We start from the raw sequence: 24,348 nt of genomic DNA on the forward strand, positions 1-24,348 counted from the left end.
ATAAATTGGGTGAATTTTGGCCCATTCCTCCTGACAGAGCTGTTGTAACAGAGTCAGGTTTGTAGGCCTCCTTGCTCACACACACTTTTTCAGGTCTGCCCACAAATGTTCTATAGGATTAAGGTCAGGGCTTTGTGATGGCCACTCCAATACCTTAACTTTGTTGTCCTTAAGCCGTTTTGCCACAACTTTGGAAGTATGCTTGGGGTCATTGTCCATTTGGAAGTGACATTTGCGACCAAGCTTTAACTTCCTGACTGATGTCTTGAGATGTTGCTTCAATATATCCACATAATTTTCCTTCCTGATGTTGCCATCTATTTTGTGAAGTGCACCAGTCCCTCCTGCAGCAAAGCACCCCCACAACATGATGCTGCCACCCCGTGCTTCACGGTTGGGATGGTGTTCTTTGGCTTGCAAGCATCCCCCTTTTTCCTCCTAACATAACGATAGTCATTATAGCCAAACAGTTCTATTTTTGTTTCATCCGACCAGAGGACATTTCTCCAAAAAGTACGATCTTTGTCCCCATGTGCAGTTGCAAACTGCAGTCTGGCTTTTTTATGGCGGTTTTGGAGCAGTGGCTTCTTCCTTGCTGAGCAGTCTTTCAGGTTATGTCGATATAGGACTCGTTTTACTGTGGATATAGATACTTTTGTACCGGTTTCCTCCAGCATCTTCATAAGGTCCTTTGCGGTTGTTCTGTGATTGATTTGCATTTTCGCAGCAAAGTACTTTCATCTCTAGGAGACAGAACGCGTCTCCTTCCTGAGCGGAATGACGGCTGGGTGGTCCCATGGTGTTTATACTTGCGTACTATTGTTTGTACAGATGAACGTGGTACCTTCAGGTGTTTGGAAATTGCTCCCAAGGATGAACCAGACTTGTGGAGGTCTACACTTTTTTCTGAGGTCTTGGCTGATTTCTTTTGATTTTCCCATGATGTCTTAACTGTATTGTTGGTTGAGGGCTTGTAAGTAAGCATTTCACTGTTAACCCCACCTGCTGTATTTGATGCATGTGACACATACAATTTGATTTGATGTGATTTTAATTTACCATGGCTTTTAACCCCCTTCCACTTCAGATATACACAAAAGCTGATATAAAAAAACAGGCATGGTAATTTAGTGGGATTTTAGTCTATCTATTTGGTAAAAGACCAAGTTCATATTATGGCAAGAATAGCTCAAATAAGCAAAGAGAAATGACCGTCCATCATTACTTTAAGACATGAAGGTCAGTCAATCCGGAACATTTCAAGAACTTTGAAGGTTTCTTCAATTATTATTATTTTTTTTTTCTTCTTTTTTTACTTCAGTTTATTTTAGTAAATACTTTCTGAACACTTATTTTTCTTAAAACTGCATTGTTGGTTGAGGGCTTGTAAGTAAGCGTTTCACTGTAAGGTCTACACTTGCTGTATTTGACGCATGTGACAAATACAATTTGATTTGATTTGAGGTGGCTTTTAATTGACCATAGTTTTTAACCCCCTTCCGCTTTAGATATACACAAAAGCTGATATAAAAAAGCAGGCATGGTAAATTAGTGGGATTTTGGTCTGTGTATGAAAGGGTTATCAGTGTTTTTTTTTATTTAACCTTTATTTAACTAGGCAAGTCAGTTAAGACCAAATAAGCAAAGTGAAACGACAGTCCATCATTACTTTAAGACATGAAGGTCAGTCAATCCGGAACATTTCAAGAACTTTGAAGGTTTCTTCAAGTGCAGTCGCAAAAATCATCAAGGAAGACCCAGAGCTACCTTTGCTGCAGAGTTTAAGTTAATTAGAGTTACCAGCCTCAGAAATTGCAGCACAAATAAATGCTTCACAGAGTTCAAGTAACAGACATCTCAACATCAACTGTTCAGAGGAGACTGTGTGAATCAGGCCTTCATGGTCAAATTGCTGCAAAGAAACCACTACTAAAGGACACCAATAAGAAGAAGAGACTTGCTTGGGCCAAGAAACATGAGCAATGGACATTAGACCAGTGGAAATCTGTCCTTTGGTCTGATGAGTCCAAATTTTAGATTTTTGGTTCCAACCGCCATGTCTTTGTGAGACGCAGAGTAGGTGAACGGATGATCTCTGCACGTTCCCACCGTGAAGCATGGAGGAGGAGGTGTGATGGTGTGGGGGTGCTTGGCTGGTGACACTGTCAGTGATTTATTTAGAATTCAGGGGACACTTAACCAGCATGGATACCACAGCATTCTGCAGCGATACGCCATCCCATCTAGTTTGCTCTTACTGGGACTGTCATTTGTTTTTCAACAGGACAATGACCCAACACACCTCCAGGCTGTGTAAGGGCTATTTGACCAAGAAGGAGAGTGGTTGGAGTGCTGCATCAGATGACCTGGCCTCCACAATCACCCAACCTCAACCCAATTGAGATGGTTTGGGATGAGTTGGACCACAGAGCGAAGGAAAAGCAGCCAACAAGTGCTCAACATATGTGGGAACTCCTTCCAGACTGTTGGAAAAGCATTCCAGGTGAAGCTGGTTGAGAGAATGCCAAGAGTGTGCAAAGCTGTCATCAAGGCAAAGGGTGGCTACTTTGAAGAATCTCAAATGTAAAATATAATTTGATTTCTTTAACACTTTTTTGGTTACTACATGAATCCATATGTTATTTCATAGTTTTGATGTCTTCACTATTCTGCAATGTAGAAAATAGTGAAAATAAAGAAAAACCCTTGAATAAGTAGGTGTTCTGAAACCTTTGACCGATAGTATATACATATACAGTATATAAGTCTGAGACCAGTTTGAGAGTTGATCAACGCTTTTGATCAGATCAGAGTTGATCAGATGAGTCCTGTTACAACATTCAACCTGCAGTTTTGTATTATTTACAGGTTGGTTAATGCTCATTACCTACTGTACTAACTATGTCAACAGCAAGGGGGATCATGTCTAGCCATTGTTTAACATTTATCCAATGTCAAAAACATTCCACAGTAAAAAAAAAAATATATATATATATATAGATAAAGCATAGCATACATTTTCCTTTTTTATTCAACCTAAATAGAGTACAAAATGTATTTCCTAACAAATGTAAATGAAATCCAAAACAAAAAAGGAATTTGAAAATTGTGTCGAGGGTAATACATCTCTAGGACATCTCAATAGGTAGTTCCTGCTCTCTCCCATCTTTGCTTGATTTCCCTTTCCTGTGAATTTGAAAAAGAATGTTAAAAATGTCAGAATGTAACACACTTATTGATATTACCATGACATTTAAATATTGTTCTCATCCCTTTCCTTAAAAAAGGTTACTGTATTGACTTTGTAAGAGTACCCACTACCTTTGGACAACAAAGAGAACAATAGCAGAGATCACTGCCACGGTGAACACAATTCCTCCTAAAATACCCACGATCAGTCCTGAGACAAGGGAAAACACAACAAACAGTTAAAATGAAGTCTTTCATAATGACAATATAGGTCCATTACCAAGATAATCATCAAGATACTACCTAATTTGTTAGGTTCAACATGATCTCAAACTCTAGATAATCAACCCTACAAAAACGGCACAAAAGGTATCGATGTACCTGCATTAGCGGAACTCTCATCTGGGTTAGCTCCTGTCTCTACAGCAGCACCAAGCCTGCCTCCTTTGGCTGCAGAAGAAGAACATCTCACATGAACAGGACGAACAAGCATCAGTAATATACTGTAGTTGTAATGAAGTGAAGGAGGAAGGACCTCTAGTGGACTAAAGAAAAACTGTCAAGACAGCTTATGTCAGCTGAGTGCCTGTTTTGCAGTGTTAGGAGGAATTGCACCTCAATGTCTAAAATGCCCTTCAGTGTCTACAGACTATTTTCATACACATTTCATACAGAAACATGCATTTAAACATGACAGTAGAGAGAAAGAGAAATATGTAGGTTCTTTATATTGAAAATGAGGTGTTATTATCATACTATCATTACCTCAGACGTAGAGGGAGAGATAATAAATAGTGGTATCACAAAAATAGATAGTGAACTGACCCATGCATGTCTGTTGACAGTGCTCTCTGGTCTCGAAACGGTTGCCATTGCCTTGACAGCCCCCGTAGTGGAAGATACGGCAGGTTCCCTCTTTTGCGTTGTAGTAGTACATCAACAACATGGCAAAGCAACTGCCATGGTCCAATCGAAGGTCACACACTGCACCTGAGAGAGCAGAGAGAAAATATGAGGGATAATTATGGGTTTGATGAACTTCAATGAATAGCTCAACAATTCTTCCTTAAATGGATGGATCATTTTGAGAGAGTAGTGTAGCATAATAATCTGATTATAGAATTGCTGTGTATGCTATGTCTATTTGCTTATTATATGGTTTGGACAATATCTTGTCCATTATGAGTGCATCAATCACTAACCATTATTATAAAATCCAATACACCAATGCAACACCGTACAGTTTGTATCTGTCATATAGACTTCCTGTTTGTTAGTCCTCTTTGAATCTACACCTAACAAAATGGCCGCCATACAGCAGCCACTCTCTGTAGCAGCCTACCTGCAGCTGGGTAGAGCTCGTCAAACTTGGCAGAGCAGGCCTCCATGCACTCCCTGTCTGTGTTGAAGCGGTTCCCATTCCCTTCCAGTCCTTTGTAGAAGAAAGGAAAGCAGATGTCTGCCCCCTCATTGTAGTAATACTGCAGTTTAGTGTTGTCTTCCTTTCCCTCCACTGGCTTTCCCTCGTCCATCTTCCTACTGCAAAACGGTTCTGAGAGAAGAAGATCAGCGTTGGGGAGTAGTGAACTACATTTAGTTCAACTAGTAATTTAATTACATTTTGCAGTAGCTTGGTGGTAGTTTAACTAAATTCAAGTTGCCATTTTCAGTAGTTAATTACTTTTTTTGCAATGTAGTGGTGTAGCGAATTTCATGAACTGCACAACTTTTTTAGCAAAAATAAAATATGGGTGAAGTATGCCATGCCTAATTCTCACTTTTTGTTTTTAATAGGCTAAATTACACATTCTGTTAACATCTGACTTCAGAGTGATCGGTTCTTGCAATTTGTAGTCTATGACATTTCAGATTTAGATATAATATTTCACAAAGTGGTTTGGATGTAGAACTACTTTTTTTTTTAAACTCACTTTAGTTAAATACGCTATGTTTTTCTTAATGGTAGCTTTAGTATAGCTTGAAGTAATTGTTAACATTATAAACTATATTTTCAGAATAAATTCCCCAACACTGAAGAAGTAACTGACTAGTGACAGCCCATGTTCTCTTGACAATTTTGACTGAGTTCTTTAACAGTAAAAACACTGTGTGAATTTATGATTTGCAAGTGCATTCTCAATCTAGTTTGAACCGTCTCTGTTGTGTGATTTCTTCTTTATTTCCGACACACACCTATGCTTGAAAGGTTAATGGTTTTAATTCCTAGCATCTTAGCATAATCTTCACACTCAATGTTCCCCTCAAAGAATGTCAATATGCATTTCAATAATATTGAGAAAGGACCCCATTCACATTGTAAACTCAGCTTTACATGTAAGATGGGATGGGATACTTGATCTCATCAGTCACTCATTTCCGAGAAGAAAAAAAAAGACATTATTTCCACTACTAGATTTAGTAACCGTGTTGGCCTTACTTGATTTTGCTTTGATATAACTGGCATAAAGGAATTATGATAAAGTAGGAGTGCAGGTACTTCTTACAATAGCACACATGCTGTAGTTAAAGCAAGGTGATAAAGCAAAGAAGGGTTCATTGAGAGAATGCAGAAATGTAAAGAAACATAGAATATACTCACCAATGGACAAAGCTGTAGGAAGCATAACTCCTAGTAAAAAAACATTCAACAGTGGATTTGTCATAATTTTGTCATAGATTCCCCCCAACAGAAAGATGTTTATTTCTTTTCAAATCCTGTTCTATAAGCTTCTGTCCACAGGTATGTAACATTATTTGTACCCCTTATCAATCCTTAGGTTTTTATGACCTAGGAGTGTCTCTCTCTCTCATTCGGTCACAAACCCCATGGTTTCAGTCATAAAATAGGTAAATGACTGGCAGTATCTTGCCAAACTTTTTCAGTGTTCATGTATTTATTGTAGTTGAGTAATCAAGCATTTCACACACGTAAATGAATAAATAATGCAAACATATCCCCAACTACAAGACCTTATGGTAACCTTTCTTTTATCTTCAAAGAAACGTTTGTTACATTGAGCGGAGCTACCCAGAGCTGAGCTACTGCACCTTGGGTCAAAGAGGAGTAGAAGAAGGATAAAAGTATAAAAGTACTAATCCTAACCCTAGAATGGAATACATTTTACTTACATCAGTAACCCTAGCCATAACCCTAAACCTAGCTTCATGTCCACATCGTGGTGCAACCCTAAACCTTAGCCACAACCCTAACCCTAGCCTAAACCAGGGCCGGCCCTAGCCTTTTGAGGGCCCTAGTTGAGATTTGGCAAAACATTTTAGTGGCCCACCTCTTGACGGCAAAAATAAATAAATAAATAATAATTTCCTGTAATTCTACACATTTTGCCATGGGGCGGAGAGAACATTTCTACATTTTTGTTCTAATTTCATGACGTTTTGCCATGCAGTTTTACAGATTATTTCTTGAAATTTGACACATTTTGACATGAGATGGAGAGACATTTTTGCAGTTTTAAAGCTAATTTCCTGAAATTCTACACATTTTGCCATGACCTATGCCATGTTAATATGATATCTGAGTGACTAACAAAATCAATGGGGGCCCCTTCGAGGTCAGGGCCCGGGCAGTAATTTGACCATGATTTCTATAAGTTTAGATAGCTGGGTAGACCACTTTACCAATCTAAAAACATAACAAGAGGAAAACTACTAATATACAACCTAATTTTGAAATAGCACCTTGTGCATTCTATTCTAACACTCAACAGTAAGTTGAGATCCTGACTGAGTTCTTACATTATTATTTATTTTTGGGTGGTTGGGGCCCCCTGGCGGCCGGGGGCCCTAGGCGACCGTCTATGTCGCTTATGTCCAGGACAGCCCCTGGCCTCAACCATAACCCTAACCCTACCTTCATGTCCAAATCCTGATTCAACCCTAACCCTCAACCCTAAACCTAGCTTCATATCCACATCCCGGTACAAACCTTATTCTAGCCTCATCCACAACCCTAACCCTAATATTGGCATAACCCTAGCCTTTTGTTCAACCTTGGATCAACCCTTACCTTAACTCCCCTATATCAGGCTCCTCCAGATTCTCAATTTAACCCATGGTCCTGACTCATTGGATAAGAATACCTTTTGCTATTACATAAGAATGGATTTGAAGTAGATTTATTTATAGCCACGGCCAAATTAATATTATTAATCATACATTTGGGATGTGGCACCAACTCAACAAAAACCCATCTGTGAGTAAACAATATACTTTTCTATTTTTCATTCTCTCGATACAAAAACATAATATATGACATAATATCTGACATATCTACTTCGTATTTCATAGGGTCTTCCAAAATTAATTTCCTCCTATGTTACATCAGCATCATATGAACAGCCAAGTCTGATATGCAGAAGCAAAGAGGAAATTGCACAGACACACCAATCAGAAAGCTAAACCTTGTTTCCTCCATCCAAATGGTTTATTGGGCCTATAAATAGGCTATTATGTTTACTTATTGTATAATTTTAGGAAGTGCATAAGATTTCTGAACAATGCTATACTTAGTCTCAATAGTCTAAAGGAGATTCCTCTGTTTGTCTGCTTCCCCTCGTCTGCACTGATATGAAAGATCCTGAAAGGTAATAAATGTTACATTTCTGAAACCCCCCATACTGCTATCTCTAACCCTTTGTTTTCAGATTACTGCAGATGAAGCACAGAATACTAGGAAAGGAAGCCACTAGACTATTGTGATTAAGCCTCCATACAGGTAGTCAAAGCTGAGTTCAAATACATGTGTTTTTTAGTTGTTTTTTTTCCTGTGTATTTGAGTATTTGAGTTTCAAATAACACAGCCCAAAACAAGGACTTTTATTTAAGCAAAAGGTTATTTGTAAAAAAAAACAAATAGTCTTCTAAATTGTAATTGAAAGTATTTTCAAATACCTATTTGAAATAATATTTTCAAACACCTAGGTTAAATGTATGGGAGTGTATTTGAGTTAGTGCATTTGAGTATTTTCAAATACTTTTCAAGTGTATTTCCACATACATTCCAATATCCAACTACTTGTTTTTTTCAAATAAGGTTATCTGAATACGTACTTCATGTATGTGAAAGTAATTGAAATATTTACAATTTTATTTGAACCCAGGTTTGCAGGTAGTAATAAGCCTTAAGCCTATTGGACTAAATTATTTTGGTTGAAGTCCACTAGGAGTAATAAAGTATTGAGTTTTGAGTCTCACTCTCACCTATAAAACATGACAGGTATCAGTTTACAGTCAGGGCAGGTAATATAACATGCCTGAGAGCTACATCAGAGAGGCTGGCCTAGTTATTATGACAGAGTCAACAGAGCCGTTTCGTTGACCAGCAATGAGAATGACGGTACTGGGATATTACATGCATTTCATTTCCTCTTAAACATACTGTATGTATTCAATATTGTATGGTAAATTGGAATGGACATTAAGTATACAATACAAGTGTGTCTTTTAGAAAAAAAAACATAGTTACACCCTGATCTGTTTCACCTGTCTTTGCTTGTCTCCACCCCCCTCCAGGTGTCGCCCATATTCCCATTATCCCCTGTGTATTTATAGTCCTCCCGGTTCCGGCCTTTTCTACCTGCCCTGACCCTGAGCCCGCCTGCCATACCGTTCTGCCTGCCCTGACCTCGAGCCTGTCTGCCGTCCTGTTCCCATCTGACTGGTTTGGTTTACGAACTTCTGCCTGTCCTCGACCTGCCTCTTGCCTGCCCCTTGTCTATTATTAAATATCAGAGACTCTAACCATCTGCCTCCTGTGTCTGCATTTGGGTCTCATCCTGTGTCGTGATACTATGGAGGAGCAATGGGTACATTTTGAAGATGCACATCATCCCCAGAATCTTTGTACGTGTCTATTTTAAAAGGATAAAGCTAAGGACATTAACAACTTCATAGTTGAGAACACTATAACAATATGGAAGAAAATTAAATGTATTCTACAAGAACCAATATCACTCCCTAAAAACAACTTTATGGAACAATCCTTGAATAGTTTTTCAGAATTCACCAATAAATTGGTCCAGATGGAAAACTAAAGGTATAGAAACTGTAAATGACTTGGTAACAGTAAATACGTTTATTTCCATGACCAAATTAAAAAGTAATTTTGGACTGACCAAAAGTTACATGTCACAAAATCTTTATTTGACATCTTTTAGACATCAGAGCAACCTTGAGGGAACCATATTTGAGTCAGAAAAGGATGTTCATATAATAGGTAAGATATACAAAACCTTGCAGAGAGCCTATCCAACAGACAATCTCTTAGAAAAAAATAGAAACTATTGGTACTTAAAAAGAACTGCTATTGGTACAAGATGGAGGGAAAGTTGGAACATAACTAACAAAATTCAAGTTAATGAAAATTGATGCTTAATCCAGTATAAACTAAAGTATAGAATTTATTATACAAGAGACAAAATTCTGAAAATTAACAATGGGTCAACTAATAATGACTCAATAATCCATGCTTTCTGGGAATACTATAAAGTCCGGAAGTTATGGGTGGAGCTAGAAAGGTGGCTGTCAGAAGAATTACAATGTAAACATACTTTTAATCTGTCTGTTTTAATGATTTATTATTGAAATATTGAAATAGCATGGGCGACCGAGAAAAACGAATTGGCACAATTTAAGGCCAACTGGCAAACAATAATGGAGGCACTAGGGATGGAGGTGTGAGTATGCGGGTCTGGGCAGATGAGATGTAGTCATTGTTTGTGTGTGTCTGTAAGTTGTTGTTCGTTTGTATCTGGCTTGTGTAATTATTTGTAAATAAATAACAAAATGAATAATAAGCAGTAATGTGGATCAGTTTAAAGTTGATTCGAGTCAAGATAATTCAAAGATAATGACCCCCCCCCCCTTGAATGATGATGATTAAACACCTTTTTTGTGCTGTCTGACAAGGCATAGGTGTCCTTCAATCTGCCTGTTAAAACAGCATTTCTCAGGGTGGGGACCTCTGCAAAAGGCATGTATGCGTCTCCTGTTGAAACCAAGCAGAGGGAAATGTCAGTTTGTTGCTTTAAACATTTTGACTGAAAAAAAAGACAACTTGGAAGATCACCAATATCTAATTCTATAGGACCAAGAGGAATCAGTTGCAACCCACCAGTGGGCCACAACCATTAGAATTCCTGCAGGGGAGAGTGAGGTAAGTTGAGCCAATGTCAAGTTGAGCAAATGTAAGTGTTTTCTTCCCTAGCGTAATGCAAGGCATTATCACTAGGATACGAGGTAACAGGGGCTGGCCTATGTTAAAATATTACTAAAAGACAAAAAAAGCTATTGTGATTGTGTTGAATTGTATTTGGGAAATAAAACCTTTAAAAAAGGTAGTGGTAATATTTAATTCAGTACAGACATATGTAGGTGGCTTAACTTACCCTGTCCCATGGCTCAACTTAGAGTAAAGAGACCACTTTTCTTTGGACAAGCTATGTTTTCAAAACTGTTTACATGAATTCTGATTATTTCCAGGGATAGACAACATCCTGAAATATACACTATATATACAATTAGTGGATTCGGCTATTTCAGCCACACCCGTTGCTGAAAAGTGTATAAAATCGAGCACACAGCCATGCAATCTCCATAGACAAAAATTGGCTGTAGAATGGCCTTACTGAAGACCTCAGTGACTTTCAACGTGGCACCGTCATAGGATGCCACCTTTCCAACAAGTCAGTTCATCAAATTTCTGCCCTGCCAGAGCTGCCCCGGTCTGTAAGTGCTGTTATTGTGAAGTGGAAATGTCTATGTGCAACAATGGCTCAGCCGCGAAGTGGTAGACCACACAAGCTCACAGAACGGGACTGCCGAGTGCTGAAGCGTGTAAAGATAGTCTGTCCTCAGTTGCAACACTCACTACGGAGTTCCAAACTGCCTCTGGAAGCAACGTCAGCACAAAAACCGTTCGTTGGGAGCTTCATGAAATGGGTTTCCTTGGTCGAGCAGCCGTCAATCAGGGTTTGGCGAATGCCAGGAGAACGCTACCTACCCGAATGCATAGTGCCAACTGTAAAGTTTGGTGGAGGAGCTGTTTATTTTTATGGTTCAGGCTACAGCATACAATGACATTCTAGACGATTCTGTGCTTCCAAATTTGTGGCAACAAGTCGGGGAAGGCCCTTTCCTGTTTCAGCATGACAATGCCCCCTGTGCACAAAGCGAGGTCCATACAGAAATGGTTTGTCGAGATCGGTGTGGAAGAACTTGACTGGCCTGCACAGAGCCCTGACCTTAACCCCATCAAACTCTTTGTTAGAAAGAATAATATATTTCCCTTGACGGAGGGATGCTGAATGTAATAAATGGCTCCACTTACCCCACTCTCCCCTACAGATATTCCTATTCAAGCAACGTTTTGTCGTGGCTGGGTGGACCATTTGGTATAATGTTCCAGGACTTCTCCTAGCTCACCGTATGGCAGGCCCTGCTTTCTCCTGGACTGCTCAGTGTCGAAGAACGTCTCATGCTTCTCCCAGTGTTTGTCACATGAAGCACACAGGAAACTGGACTGGAAGATAACACAGCAACATCCTGGGGGCCATAAGACACCATTGCACACTGGAGTAAACATGGCGCTGGAGAAGAAGGCAGACCTTTACATGCCCCCAGCCGATTGTGTTTTTTGGTTTGTTTATTTGCAAGTTATTTTTTTACTTATTTTGTACATAATGTTGCCGCTACCGTCTCTTATGACCGAAAATAACTTATTGAAGTCAGGACTGCAATTACTCACCACAGACTAACAGAATCAATTTTTTCATTTCATGACTCTGACGAGCCCGTTGTAAAGCCTTTTTGAAATCGGACAGTGTGGTTAGATTAACGAGAGTCTTGTCTTTAAAATGGTGTAAAATGGGGAACAAAATGGCGCCGTAGAGAGAACACGGTGTTTCAGCGAGCTCACGCGGTATTCGTAAATGTATATTCTTACATTAATCTCCTAGCTTGAAAAAGTGGTAGAATTGGCTAAATAAGTTACCCTACAATGAGTCTTGGCGACTATTTCTCAAAAATCTCCGACAACATGCCCAACAGAGCTACTAAGAAGTCGACCAAAACCGCCATCCCTGTAGAGGTGCAGGAGGAGCTAGCTAACGTTAGCAAATCTAACAACATTGCGGATCCAGGCACAATGGACCTGGTGATTCAAAGGATGACAGATAACATTACTAAAGTGATCGATGTTAAGATAAGAACGGTCCTGGACGCAATAGCAGGCCATTCAGCTGAACTACAGAGGGTTGTCAAACGTGTTGATGAGGCGGAAGGAAGAATTGCTACTGTGGAAACTTCAACTACATCCATGGACACTAAGATAAAAGCACTTGAGAAGCAGGTGCGCGAAATGGCGGAGCACATTGACGACTTGGATAATCGAGGACGCAGATGCAATATCCGTGTTGTGGGACTCCCGGAAAATTCTGAAGGGACACGTTCAGTAAAAATTTTTGAGGAATGGATCCCTGGCTACCTACAAATGGACACTAAGGCTGGTCGTGTGAAGCTAGACAGAGCACATCGCTCTCAAGCACCGATACCCGGTCCCAATCAGCGCCCACGACCAGTGGTTATAAAGTTCCACAACTTTACCGACAAGCAGCGCGTCATGGATGCGGCTAGAAACATCGGTTCTGACGGTAGTCAACGTAAAGGTCCAAAGGTCTCATTCTTCAATGATTATTCCACAGCGGTTGTACGAAGGCGCAAAGCGTTTGATGAGGTGAAGGCTCGACTCAAGAGAATGAAGATCGACTACGCACTGCTGTACCCGGCCACATTGAAGATTATGGTCAACGGATCGCCTAAAAAACTCTACACATCTGAAGAGGCTGCTGCGTTTGTTGACTCTCTCGGGTAAATAACCTTAAGCTGCACCTCCGCAGCATAGGATAACGTCTTATTTCATTTTGAATCTGATCATGAAACAGTGATGTAAGTTCTCATGTGCTCCTGTTCAGTAATATTCGTATCGGTATTATTTTTCTTGCTAAAGTAACTGCCGCCGTAGCTCAGACTGAGATATGTGTGAACCTATATTGGTGCCCAGGCTTGGTTTTAGGTGGAAGAGCCTCAATCTTCTTCTATTGATTTTAATTTCCACATATATAAAGGATGAGGCTATTGAGTGGCAATGCGGACTTAAGAGTCTACATTGGAAAGTTGAAATCCCCTGCATGTTAGCTAGTGGGAAAACCTCCTTTTGGATTTTTACATGTTTATTTTTTGGGTTTTGTATAGTTCAAGTTCAGGGTTCATATCGTTTGTTTACGCTCAGTGAGATAGAGGAGAGTTCAACACATGGAAAAAGGTACCACCCCATTTTTACAGTAGGATTCAGTCTGGATATTGAATGGTCAAAGCGCAATGGCAGGTAACAGACTACGTGTATGTACATGGAACATTAGAGGGAGCCATAACCCCATTAAAAGGAAGAAGATACTATCCTTTTCGAAAAAAGAAAATATTGATATTGCCCTGTTACAAGAAACCCATTTGAATGATAAGGAGCATCTGAAATTACAACAAGGGGGGTTTGGTCAAGTGTTTTTTTCATCATTTACATCCAGAAGTAGAGGTGTAGCAATTCTTGTGAAAAAGAACCTACCACTTAAGGTCTTGAAGTGTGTGAAAGATAAATTGGGTCGCTTTGTTATAATTAATGGTACTTTACAAGGGCAGAGCATTTCCATAATGAATATTTACTTCCCCCCTGCCCACCCCCCTGACTTCCTCACTAAGGTATTTCTAGACTTTTCAGAATTAAACTCAGACACTGCAGTGGTCGGAGGGGATTTTAATTGTTTGTTGAACCCCCTTATTGATAAGCTTCCCAGTGGTATAGCCTCACTCTCTCCTCAAGCTAAGTCACTTACAGCCATTTGTGATGATCTGGGGTATGCTGATGTTTGGAGAGCTTTTCATCCCTCCAACAGAGAGTTCACTTTTTTCTCTGCACCTCATGGATGTCAGACTAGAATAGATTACTTTTTTATGCCCAGGACGTCGCTGCAGTCTGTTTTATCCGCTAGGATAGGAAGCATAGTCACATCTGATCATGCGGAGGTGATCCTGGACATAAAACTCAACGGGGCATTCAATCAGTCAAGACATTGGAGGTTGAATACAACCATTTTTAAAGACCATACATTCACATCATATTTTATTACAGAGTTTAAAGCATTTTTCTCTATTAACTCTCAATCAACAGATAACCCCTCACTCCTTTGGGAAACCTGTAAGGCGTACGCCAGGGGTCTGATTATGTCATACGCAGCCACTAAGAGGCGGAAAAAGCGTGAAAAGCAAAAAACACTAGAGGGTGAATTGGGAACTAAAGAGAAGGACTACATTAAAACTCCCACTCCTGCCCTATTAAAGGAAATAGCAGTCATTAGATCAACGCTGGACTCCCTCCTAACACAGGACGCTGAAAAGAAAATGAGATTTGTCAAGCAAAAGCTATATGAACATGGCGATAAGCCAGGAAAGTACTTGGCGTACCTAGCTAAAAAGAGAGCTGACTCACAGTCAATTGCGGCTATTACTGATTCTGATGGCAATCATTTATATGAAAATAAATTGATAAATGACTAATTTAAGACATTTTATGCAAATCTTTACGCCTCAGAACTGCCAAATGACGCACCCAAGTTAATGGAGAACTTCTTTTCTAAGATTGAGCTCCCTACTATCTCCGAAGAACAGAAGTCTCTCCTTAATGCCCCTATTACTGAGGAAGAGATAATGTCCGCAATTAAGAATCTGCAAAATGGTAAGGCCCCAGGACCGGACGGGTTTTGTAGTGAGTTCTATAAAGAGTTCCATGGCCTGATCCTTGAGCCATTGCGTGATATGTTTAACCACTCATTTTCAAATGACCAGCTCCCCCAAACGCTGCGAGAAGCCAACATATCACTTATTCTCAAAAAGGGAAAATGTCCGGAGTCTTGTTCCTCGTACAGACCAATTTCCCTTCTGAATGTGGATAGAAAATTGCTTTCTAAAATTCTAGCCACAAGATTAGAGGACTCACTGCCACTAATTGTGAAAGGAGACCAAACTGGCTTCATTAAGGGACGTAGGTCATGTAACAATGTCAGACGGCTCCTTAATGTAATTGAAGTCTACCAACAAAGTGCTATGGATGGTCTTGTGCTCTCCCTAGATGCTGAGAAAGCATTTAATCGTGTGGAGTGGTCTTACCTATTCTTTGCTCTAAATAAATTCGGTCTGGGGGACAACTTTATAAAATGGGTGAAAGTTTTATATGATGATCCTCAGGCTGCTGTCCTTACTAATGGACTACGGTCAAATAGCTTCTCTATACACAGAGGTACCAGACAGGGCTGTCCTCTGTCCCCCCTCCTATTTGCACTTGTTATGGAACCACTGGCCGAGGCCATCAGGGTAACGCCTGCTATACAGGGGCTGCTCATTGGTGATGTTCACCATAAAATAAGCTTGTATGCTGATGATGTCCTGATATTTATTTCTAATCCCGAGACTTCAATCACATCTCTGATTAACACTATTGAGTTATTCAGCGAATTCTCAGGCTACAATATTAACCTAACTAAATCAGAGGCTATGCCACTTGGTAACCTTCACTCTGTACCTAACACTTCTCCCCCCTTCCCTTTTAAATGGTCTCCCTCAGGTTTTACGTATCTGGGTATATTTGTAACTCCTAAATTCCAACAAATGTACAAAGCCAATTTTGTTCCCTTGTTTGACACAATAAGACAGGATCTGGAGCGCTGGAACTCTCTTCCGATTTCATGGTTGGGTAGAATATCCCTCTTGAAAATGAACATTTTACCTAGGCTACTTTACCCAATCCAAATGATCCCAGTATTACTCTCCAATAAGGTAATAAAGGATGTAAATGGATGGCTAAGTTCCTTTATATGGAGTAAACGCAAGCCAAGACTTAAGATGGCAATATTACAGCTGCCAAATTCTATGGGTGGCTTGGATCTACCCAATATCAGGCTCTATCAGTGGTGTGCCCACCTATGTTATATCTCAGACTGGATCACAAACGATGACTCCTCTATTTGGTTAGACATTGAGACTTCTCTTTCAAAATACCCTTTACAGGACCTTTTGTTTTTCTCAAGTTTCAAGTCTGTAAAAGATCGCTGTAACAACCCCATTACACTTAACACACTCAAAGTATGGAGGTCAGTTCAACGTTTCCTGGGAATGTCCAAACTAACCTCTGCTCTTACCCCAATTCTTAACAACCCAGATTTTGTCCCAGGATTGCTGGATGCTGGCTTTAACGTTTGGCTTAATAAGGGCATACGCAGACTAAATGACTTATTTGCGGATAAGATTTTATTGTCATTTGAGCAGATGGTCGAGAAATATCAACTCCCAAAGCAGGACTTTTTCCGTTTCCTACAAGTAAGACACTATATTCTGAAGAGCACCACCTTAATTGGTAACCCTGATATGTCCGTCATTGAAAGAATGCTTTTTTCCCCACAAAGGAAAATGTCTGTAAGTCTGTTTTATGATGCTTTAAGGTCCTTTTCTGCTGTCGACACACAGAGGGTGAAACAAGTGTGGGAGAAAGAACTGTCTGTTACCATTGACGAAGAGATGTGGGAGGACATTTGGAAATATGCAAAAACAATATCTATATGTAATCGTACTAGAGCAATTCAATTAAGAATAATACACAGATTGCATATATCCCCAAATCGCAGACATGCATTTAGCCCCGCTTCCTCCTCTCCTCAGTGTCTCAAATGTAAAACTGATACAGGCACCCTAACACATTGTTTATGGTCATGTCCCAAAATACAAAGATATTGGTCTGGTGTTCTGCAAGAGATTGAAAAGATCCTAGGGGTCGATCTAGAATTGGACCCAGTTTCTCTACTGTTAGGTCTCCCTAGTAGGCATGTAACTTCGGTGGGTAAGAGGAGGCTTTACAACATCCTCACCTTCGCAGCGAGGAAAAACATACTTTTACAGTCGATTAGTGATAAGGTTCCCTCTATTAAAGATTGGCATAAGATACTATTTGAATGGGTGCCGCTGGAATATCTGACATGTACATTGCACTCTAAGACAGATCAGTTCTACAAAGTATGGGAACCTTACCTAAATTACCTAGAACCTGAAGTATCAGCTATTATGCTGCAAGGATTCTCTTAGAATGGTGATCTATGTATTCCAGAATTACACTGTACGGTCCGTGTGGGGAACTCAACTTCTTGGTTTAAACTGAGCATTTTATTTTATTTATTTATTATGTCTTTGTTATTTTTTTCTGTTTATGTTTGTTTAAAATGTATGTATTGAGGGATGCAATGAGGGGGATGGGGTGAGAGAAGCGGGGAGAGGGAAACGGTGGGTGTGTGTGTACGTGCGTGCATACATACGGATATGTGTAAGCGAGTGCTGTTTTTTTTTGCCTTGTCTTTGTATCTCTTAATATGGGTGAAAATTGTGAAACTCAAATAAAAATACTGTTACAAAAAAAAATGGTGTAAAATAGTCATATGGTTGAGAAATTGAAGTAATAGCATTTCTAAGGTATTTGAATAACGCGCCACGGGATTCAACTGGCTGTTGAGTAGGTGGGACGCAAGCGTCCCACCTAGCCCAGAGAGGTTAATCTAACCACACTGTCCGATTTCAAAAAGGCTTTACAACGAAAGCAAAACATTAGATTATGTCAGCAGAGTACCCAGCCAGAAATAATCAGACACCCATTTTTCAAGCTAGCATATAATGTCACATAAACCCAAACCACAGCTAAATGCAGCACTAACCTTTGATGATCTTCATCAGATGACACTCCTAGGACATTATGTTATACAATACATGCATGTTTTGTTCAATCAAGTTCATATTTATATCAAAAACCAGCTTTTTACATTAGCATGTGACGTTCAGAACTAGCATACCCACCGCAAACTTCCGGTGAATTTACTAAATTACTCACGATAAACGTTCACAGAAAACATAACAATTATTTTAAGAATTATAGATACAGAACTCCTTTATGGAATCGCTATGTCCGATTTTAAAATAGCTTTTTGGCAAAAGCACATTTTGCAATATTCTGAGTAGATAGCTCGCCATCACGGGCTAGCTATTTTGACACCCACCAAGTTTGGCCCTCACCAAACTCAGATTTACTATAAGAAAAATTGGATTACCTTTGCTGTTCTTCGTCAGAATACACTCCCAGGACTTCTACTTCAATAACAAATGTTGGTTTGGTTCAAAATAATCCATAGTTATGTTCAAATATCCTCTGTTTTGTTCGTGCGTTCAAGACACTATACGAAGGGTGACGCGCCGACGCGTATCGTGACAAATGTCTAAATATTCCATTACCGTACTTCGAAGCATGTCAAACGCTGTTTAAAATCAATTTTTATGCGATTTTTCTCGTAAAAAAGTGATAATATTCCGACCGGGAAACCCTGTCTTCGTTCAAAGACTAAAAATCTAAAATGGACTCTTCACGTCCACGCGCGCCCCCGTCTCATTGTTCTCAGATCGACTACTTACCAAATGCGCTACTGTTTTTCAGCAATGGGCTGCAAAGTCATCATTCAATGTTCTGCCGCCTTCTGAGAGCCTATGGGAGCCGTAGGAAGTGTCACGTCACAGCAGAGATCCTCAGTTTTCAATAAAGAGAGTGTAGAAGGCCAAGAAATGGTCAGAGAGGGCACTTCCTGTTTGGAATCTTCTCAGGTTTTTGCCTGCCATATGAGTTCTGTTATACTCACAGACACCATTCAAACAGTTTTAGAAACTTTAGGGTGTTTATTATATTATATGCATATTCTAGTTTCTGTGCAGTAGTAATAACCCGATTAAATCGGGTACGTTTTTTATCCGGCCGTGCAAATACTGCCCCCTACCCTAGAGAGGTTAAACTACCAACGGGACATTAAAAACTATAACATCAAGTGCTTCATGGAGTCGTGGCTGAACGACGACAATATCAACATACAGCTGGCTGGTTATACAATGTACCGGCAGGATAGAATAGCTGGGGTCTGTAAAACAAAGGGCGGCAGACTATGTATTTTCGAAAACAACAGCTAGTGCACGATATCAAAGGAAGTCTCAAGCTATTGCTCGCCTGAGGTAAAGTATCTCATGATAAGCTGTAGACCACACTACCTACCGAGAGAGTTTTCATCTGTATTCTTTGCAGCTGTTTTACCTACCACCACAGTCAGAGGCTGGCACTAAGACAGCTATGAATGAGCTGTATTCCATCATAAGCAAACAAGAAAATGCTCCACCAGAGGCGGCGCTCCTAGTGGCCGGGGACTTTAATGCAGGGACACTTAAATCCGTTTAATCACATTTCTATAAGCATGTTAAATGTGCAACCATAGGAAAAAGAACTCTGGACCACCTTTACTCCACACACAGAGACGCATACAAATCTTTCCCTCGCCTTCCATTTGGCAAATCTGACCATAATTCTATCCTCCTGATTCCTGCTTACAAGTAAAAATTAAAGCAGGAAGCACCAGAGACTAGATCAATAAAAAAGTGTTCAGATGAAGCAGATACTAAGCTACAGCACTGTTTTGATAGCACAGACTGGAATATGTTCAGAGATTCCTCCGATGGCATTACATCAGTCACTGGCTTCATCAATAAGTCCATCGATGACGTCGTCCCCACAGTGACCGTATGTACATACCCCAACCAGAAGCCATGGATTACAGGCAGCATCCAGACTGAGCTAAAGGCTAGAGCTGCCGCTTTCAAGGAGCGGGACTCTAACCCGGAAGCTTATAAGAAATCCCGCTATGCCCTCTGATGAACCATCAAACAGGCAAAGCATCAATACAGGACTAAGATCAAATCATACTACACCGGCTCTGATGCTCGTGGGATGTGGCAGGGCTTGCAAACTATTACAGACTACAAAGGGAAGCACAGCTGAGAGCTGCCCAGTGACACGAGCCTACCAGATGAGCTAAACTACTTCTATGCTTGCTTCGAGACAAATAACACTGAAACATACATGAGAGCACCAGCTGTTCCCGGAAGACTGTGTGATCACGCTCTCCACACTCCACGCTCCAAACAGGTCAACATTCACAAGGCTGCAGAGCCAGACGGATTACCAGGACGTGTACTGCGAGCATGCGCTGACCAACTGACAAATGTCTTCTCTGACATTTTCAACATCTCTCTGACCCAGTCTGTAAAACCAACATGTTTCAAGCAGACCACCATAGTGCCTGTGCCCAAGAACACAAAGGTAACCTGCCTAAATGACTATCGACCCGTAGCACTCCCATCTGTAGCCATGAAGTGCTTTGAAAGGCCGGTCATGGCTCACATCAATACCATCATCCCAGAAACCCTAGACCCACTCCAATTTGCATACCGCCCCAACAGATCCACAGATGATGCAATCTCTATTGCACGCCACACCGCCCTTTCCCACCTGGACAAAAGGAACACCTACAGTTGAAGTCGGAAGTTTACACACACCTTAGCCAAATACAATTAAACACAGTTTTTCACAATTCCTGACATTTAGTCCCAGTAAAGATTCCCTGTCTTACGGGAGTTAGGATCACCACTTTATTTTAAGAATGTGAAATGTCAGAATAATAGTACAGAGAATGATTTATTTCAGCTTTAATTTCTATCATCACATTCCCAGTGGGTCAGAAGTTTACATACACTCAATTAGTATTTGGTAACATTGCCTTTAAATTGTTTAACTTGGGTCAAAGGTTTCGGGTACCCTTCCACAAGCTTTCCATAATAAGTTGGGTGAATTTTGGCCCATTACTCCTGACAGAACTGGTGTAATTGAGTCAGGTTTGAAGGCCTCCTTGCTCGCACACACTTTTTCAGTTCTGCCCACACGTTTTCTATAGGATTGAGGTCAGGGCTTTGTGATAGCCACTCCAATACCTTGACTTTGTTGTCCTTAAGCCATTTTGCCAAAACTTTGGAAGTATGCTTGGGGTCATTGTCCATTTGGAAGACCCATTTGCGACCAAGCTTTAACTTCCTGACTGATGTCTTGAGATGTTGCTTCAATGTATCCACATAATTTTCCTTCCTGATGATGCCATCTATTTTGTGAAGTGCACCAGTCCCTCCTGCAGCAAAGCACCCCCACAACATGATGCTGCCACCCCCATGCTTCACGGTTGGGATGGTGTTCTTCAGCTTGCAAGCGTCCCCCATTTTCCTCCAAACATAATGATGGTCATTATGGCCAAACAATTCTATATTTGTTTCATCAGACCAGAGGACATTTCTCCAAAAAGTACGATCTTTGTCCCCATGTGCAGTTGCAAACCGTAGTTTGGCTTTTTTATGGCGGTTTTGGAGCAGTGGCTTCTGACTTGCTGAGCGGCCTTTCAGGGTATGTCGATATAGGACTCGTTTTACTGTGGACAATTGTTGGAAAAATTACTTGTGTCATGCAGAAAGTAGATGTCCTAACCGACTTACCAAAACTATAGTTTGTTAACAAGAAATTTTTGGAGTGGGTGAAAAACAAGTTTTAATGACTCCAACCTAAGTGTATGTAATCTTCTGACTTTAACTGTATGTGAGAATGCTATTCATTGACTACAGGTCAGCGTTCAACACCATAGTGCCCTCAAAGCTCATCAATAAGCTAAGGACCCTGGGAGTAAACACCTCCCTCTGCAACTGGATCCTGGACTTCCTGACGGGCTGCCCCCAGGTGGTAATGGTAGGTAGCAACACATCCGCCACACTGATCCTCAACACAGGGGCCCCTCAGGGGTGCGTGCTCAGTCCCCTCCTGTACTCCCTGTTCAATCATGACTGCACGGCCAGGCACGACTCCATCATAACATTTGCTGATGACACAACATTGGTAGGCCTGATCACTGACAACGATGAGACCGCCTATAGGGAGGAGGTCAGAGACCTGGCCGTGTGGTGCCAGGACAACAACCTCTCCCTCAACGTGATCAAGACTAAGGAGATTATTGTGGACTACAGGAAAAAGAGGACCGAGCACGCCCCCATTCTCATCGACGGGGCTGCAGTGGAGCAGGTTGAGAACTTCAAGTTCCTTGGTGTCCACATCGCCAACAAACTAACATGGTCCAAGCACACCAAGACAGTCATGAAGAGGGCACGACAAAACCTATTCCTCCTCTGGAGACTGAAAAGATTTGGCATGGGTCCTCAGATCCTCAAAATGTTCAACAGCTGCACCATCGAGAGCATCCTGACTGGTTGCATCACTGCCTTGGTATGGCAACTGCTCGGCCTCTGATCGCAACTACAGACGATAGTGCCTATGGCCCAGTACATCACTGGGGCCAAGCTCCCAGCCATCCATGACCTCTATACCAAGCAGTGTCAGAGGAAAGCTCTAAAAATTGTCAAAGACTCCAACCACCCTAGTCATAGACTCTTCTCTCTGCTCCCACACGGCATGTGGTACCGGAGCGCCAAGTCTGGGTCCAAGAGGCTTCTAAACAGCTGCTACTCCCAAGCCATAAGACTCCTGAACATCTAGTCAGATGGCTACCCAGACTATTTGCATTGTCCCCCCACCCCCCCCTCTTTACACCACTGCTACTCTCTGTTGTCATCTATGCATAGTCGCTTTAATAACTCTACCTACATGTACAGGTGCCCCCGCACATTGACTCTGTATCTGTTCCCCCCTGTACATAGTCTCGCTATTGTTAATTTATTGCTGCTCTTTAATTACTTGTTACTTTTATCTCTTATTCTTATCCGTATTTTTTTTAAACTGTATTGTTGGTTAGGGGCTCGCAAATAAGCATTTCACTGTTGTATTCGGCGATGTGACTAATAAAATGTGATTTGATTTATCCCATGTGAGGGTGCCATGAAACAAAGTGAAACCCTATCAAACTGTACTACTGGGTCCTGGCCCACCATTTGGGAAATGTATGAACACATACAGTCCTGTCATTTATGTTTGCAATTATTACATCATTAAGCGGCTGACATGTCCATTTATTGTTCACTACCGTACCTCCCACCCTGCAGGAGTGTCCTGCCCTGGGAGAGTGTTGCTGGTGGGGGTGTTTGCAGCGACAGAGGGCCCTCCAGACCTGGGAGTCAAACCCAGGTCTCCCTCTAACCCATGGCTCCCCCACCTCTTCAGGACGGGACGGCATGAAGGCAAAGGCCCCGCAGCTACAGGACGTGACCAAGCAGGGCACACGCACACTGGAGCCTGACGCACACACACAGACACACCATTATGTAATCACAAACTAGTTTAAGTACACTCGTGTAGACCAGGCACATACACCATACAATTTTTTAAAATACATTTTTAGACAGATGGTCTGTACCTGTGTATTTCCCATGCTCATACAGGTGATGTCCACAGAAGCACATGGAGGAGTCACCCACTCTAAAACAATCCCAGGTCAAGTCTGGACATCTCCAGCCCACATACACACCTGAATACAACACCACCACAGAGCAGAGACATCACACATACTGTAGGAGTCTTTCTGTTAGTTGTAAATAGGGAATGTGAGCAGAGGATGGTGGTACCTGTCTGTATAGCTTTCAGTGCTGCCTCTCTCTCAGGGCCAATGAGGTCCTTGACCTTTTGTCCAGGCCGCTGTGTGTGACTGTGTATCCACTTGGGAACTGCCACTGTTCCATTGGTATCTGTAGATACTGAGGTACAGTCGGAAAGGGAGTAAAGGTAAACAAGGCAAAGACACCACAAGAAAGTTTGGTTGTATCAAGTTTCTCTCTGTGTGCGTCAATGTGTGTGTGTCCCAGCTAGCACATTTGGTTCCTTGGAAGTTGTGGGAATGTATGTTTTTGGTTTCCCATTGGTTCTGGGAACGAAGCCATACGTTTCCTGACCGGTAAAATTGAAAGCTTTTTAAACATTCTGAGAACGGAAGTGAAAATGTTGCCTTTCTTGGAACCTTAATTTTTAGGTTGCAGGGAGGTTCTGAGAATGTTTTACTATGGTTCCCTGAAACTTTTCCTGGGAGGCTTTATTAACGTTCTGAGAACGGAAATTATAGGTTATTTTAAGGTAATGTCACAATAAGACTTAATAACACTGGGTTTACTGTTTTGAACTCCAAGCACAGATAGGACACAATACATTTAATT

At 41.1% G+C, this 24,348-nt stretch overlaps 2 protein-coding genes across 2 annotated transcripts; both read right to left on the minus strand.

The window, feature by feature from the left end:
• Positions 1-3,010: 3,010 nt before the first annotated feature.
• LOC115159518 (kunitz-type U19-barytoxin-Tl1a) lies at positions 3,011-5,964 on the minus strand. The gene is made up of 6 exons (XM_029709313.1): positions 5,789-5,964; positions 4,532-4,741; positions 4,015-4,179; positions 3,571-3,639; positions 3,322-3,400; positions 3,011-3,186 (listed from the first exon to the last, which is right to left on the minus strand). The coding sequence occupies exons 1-6, from the start codon at positions 5,850-5,852 to the stop codon at positions 3,129-3,131; spliced, it is 645 nt and encodes a 214-aa protein (XP_029565173.1). The 5' UTR covers positions 5,853-5,964; the 3' UTR covers positions 3,011-3,128.
• Positions 5,965-9,880: 3,916 nt separating this feature from the next.
• LOC115160220 (protein FAM221B-like) lies at positions 9,881-23,848 on the minus strand. Its single transcript, XM_029710610.1, has 5 exons — positions 23,767-23,848; positions 23,559-23,669; positions 23,234-23,437; positions 11,632-11,751; positions 9,881-10,195 (listed from the first exon to the last, which is right to left on the minus strand). Exons 2-5 carry the CDS (start codon positions 23,602-23,604, stop codon positions 10,023-10,025), a joined length of 543 nt encoding a protein of 180 aa, XP_029566470.1. The 5' UTR covers positions 23,605-23,669; positions 23,767-23,848; the 3' UTR covers positions 9,881-10,022.
• Positions 23,849-24,348: the final 500 nt, after the last annotated feature.

This window comes from Salmo trutta, chromosome 23, assembly GCF_901001165.1.
Source record: "Salmo trutta chromosome 23, fSalTru1.1, whole genome shotgun sequence".
Lineage (NCBI taxonomy): Eukaryota > Metazoa > Chordata > Actinopteri > Salmoniformes > Salmonidae > Salmo > Salmo trutta.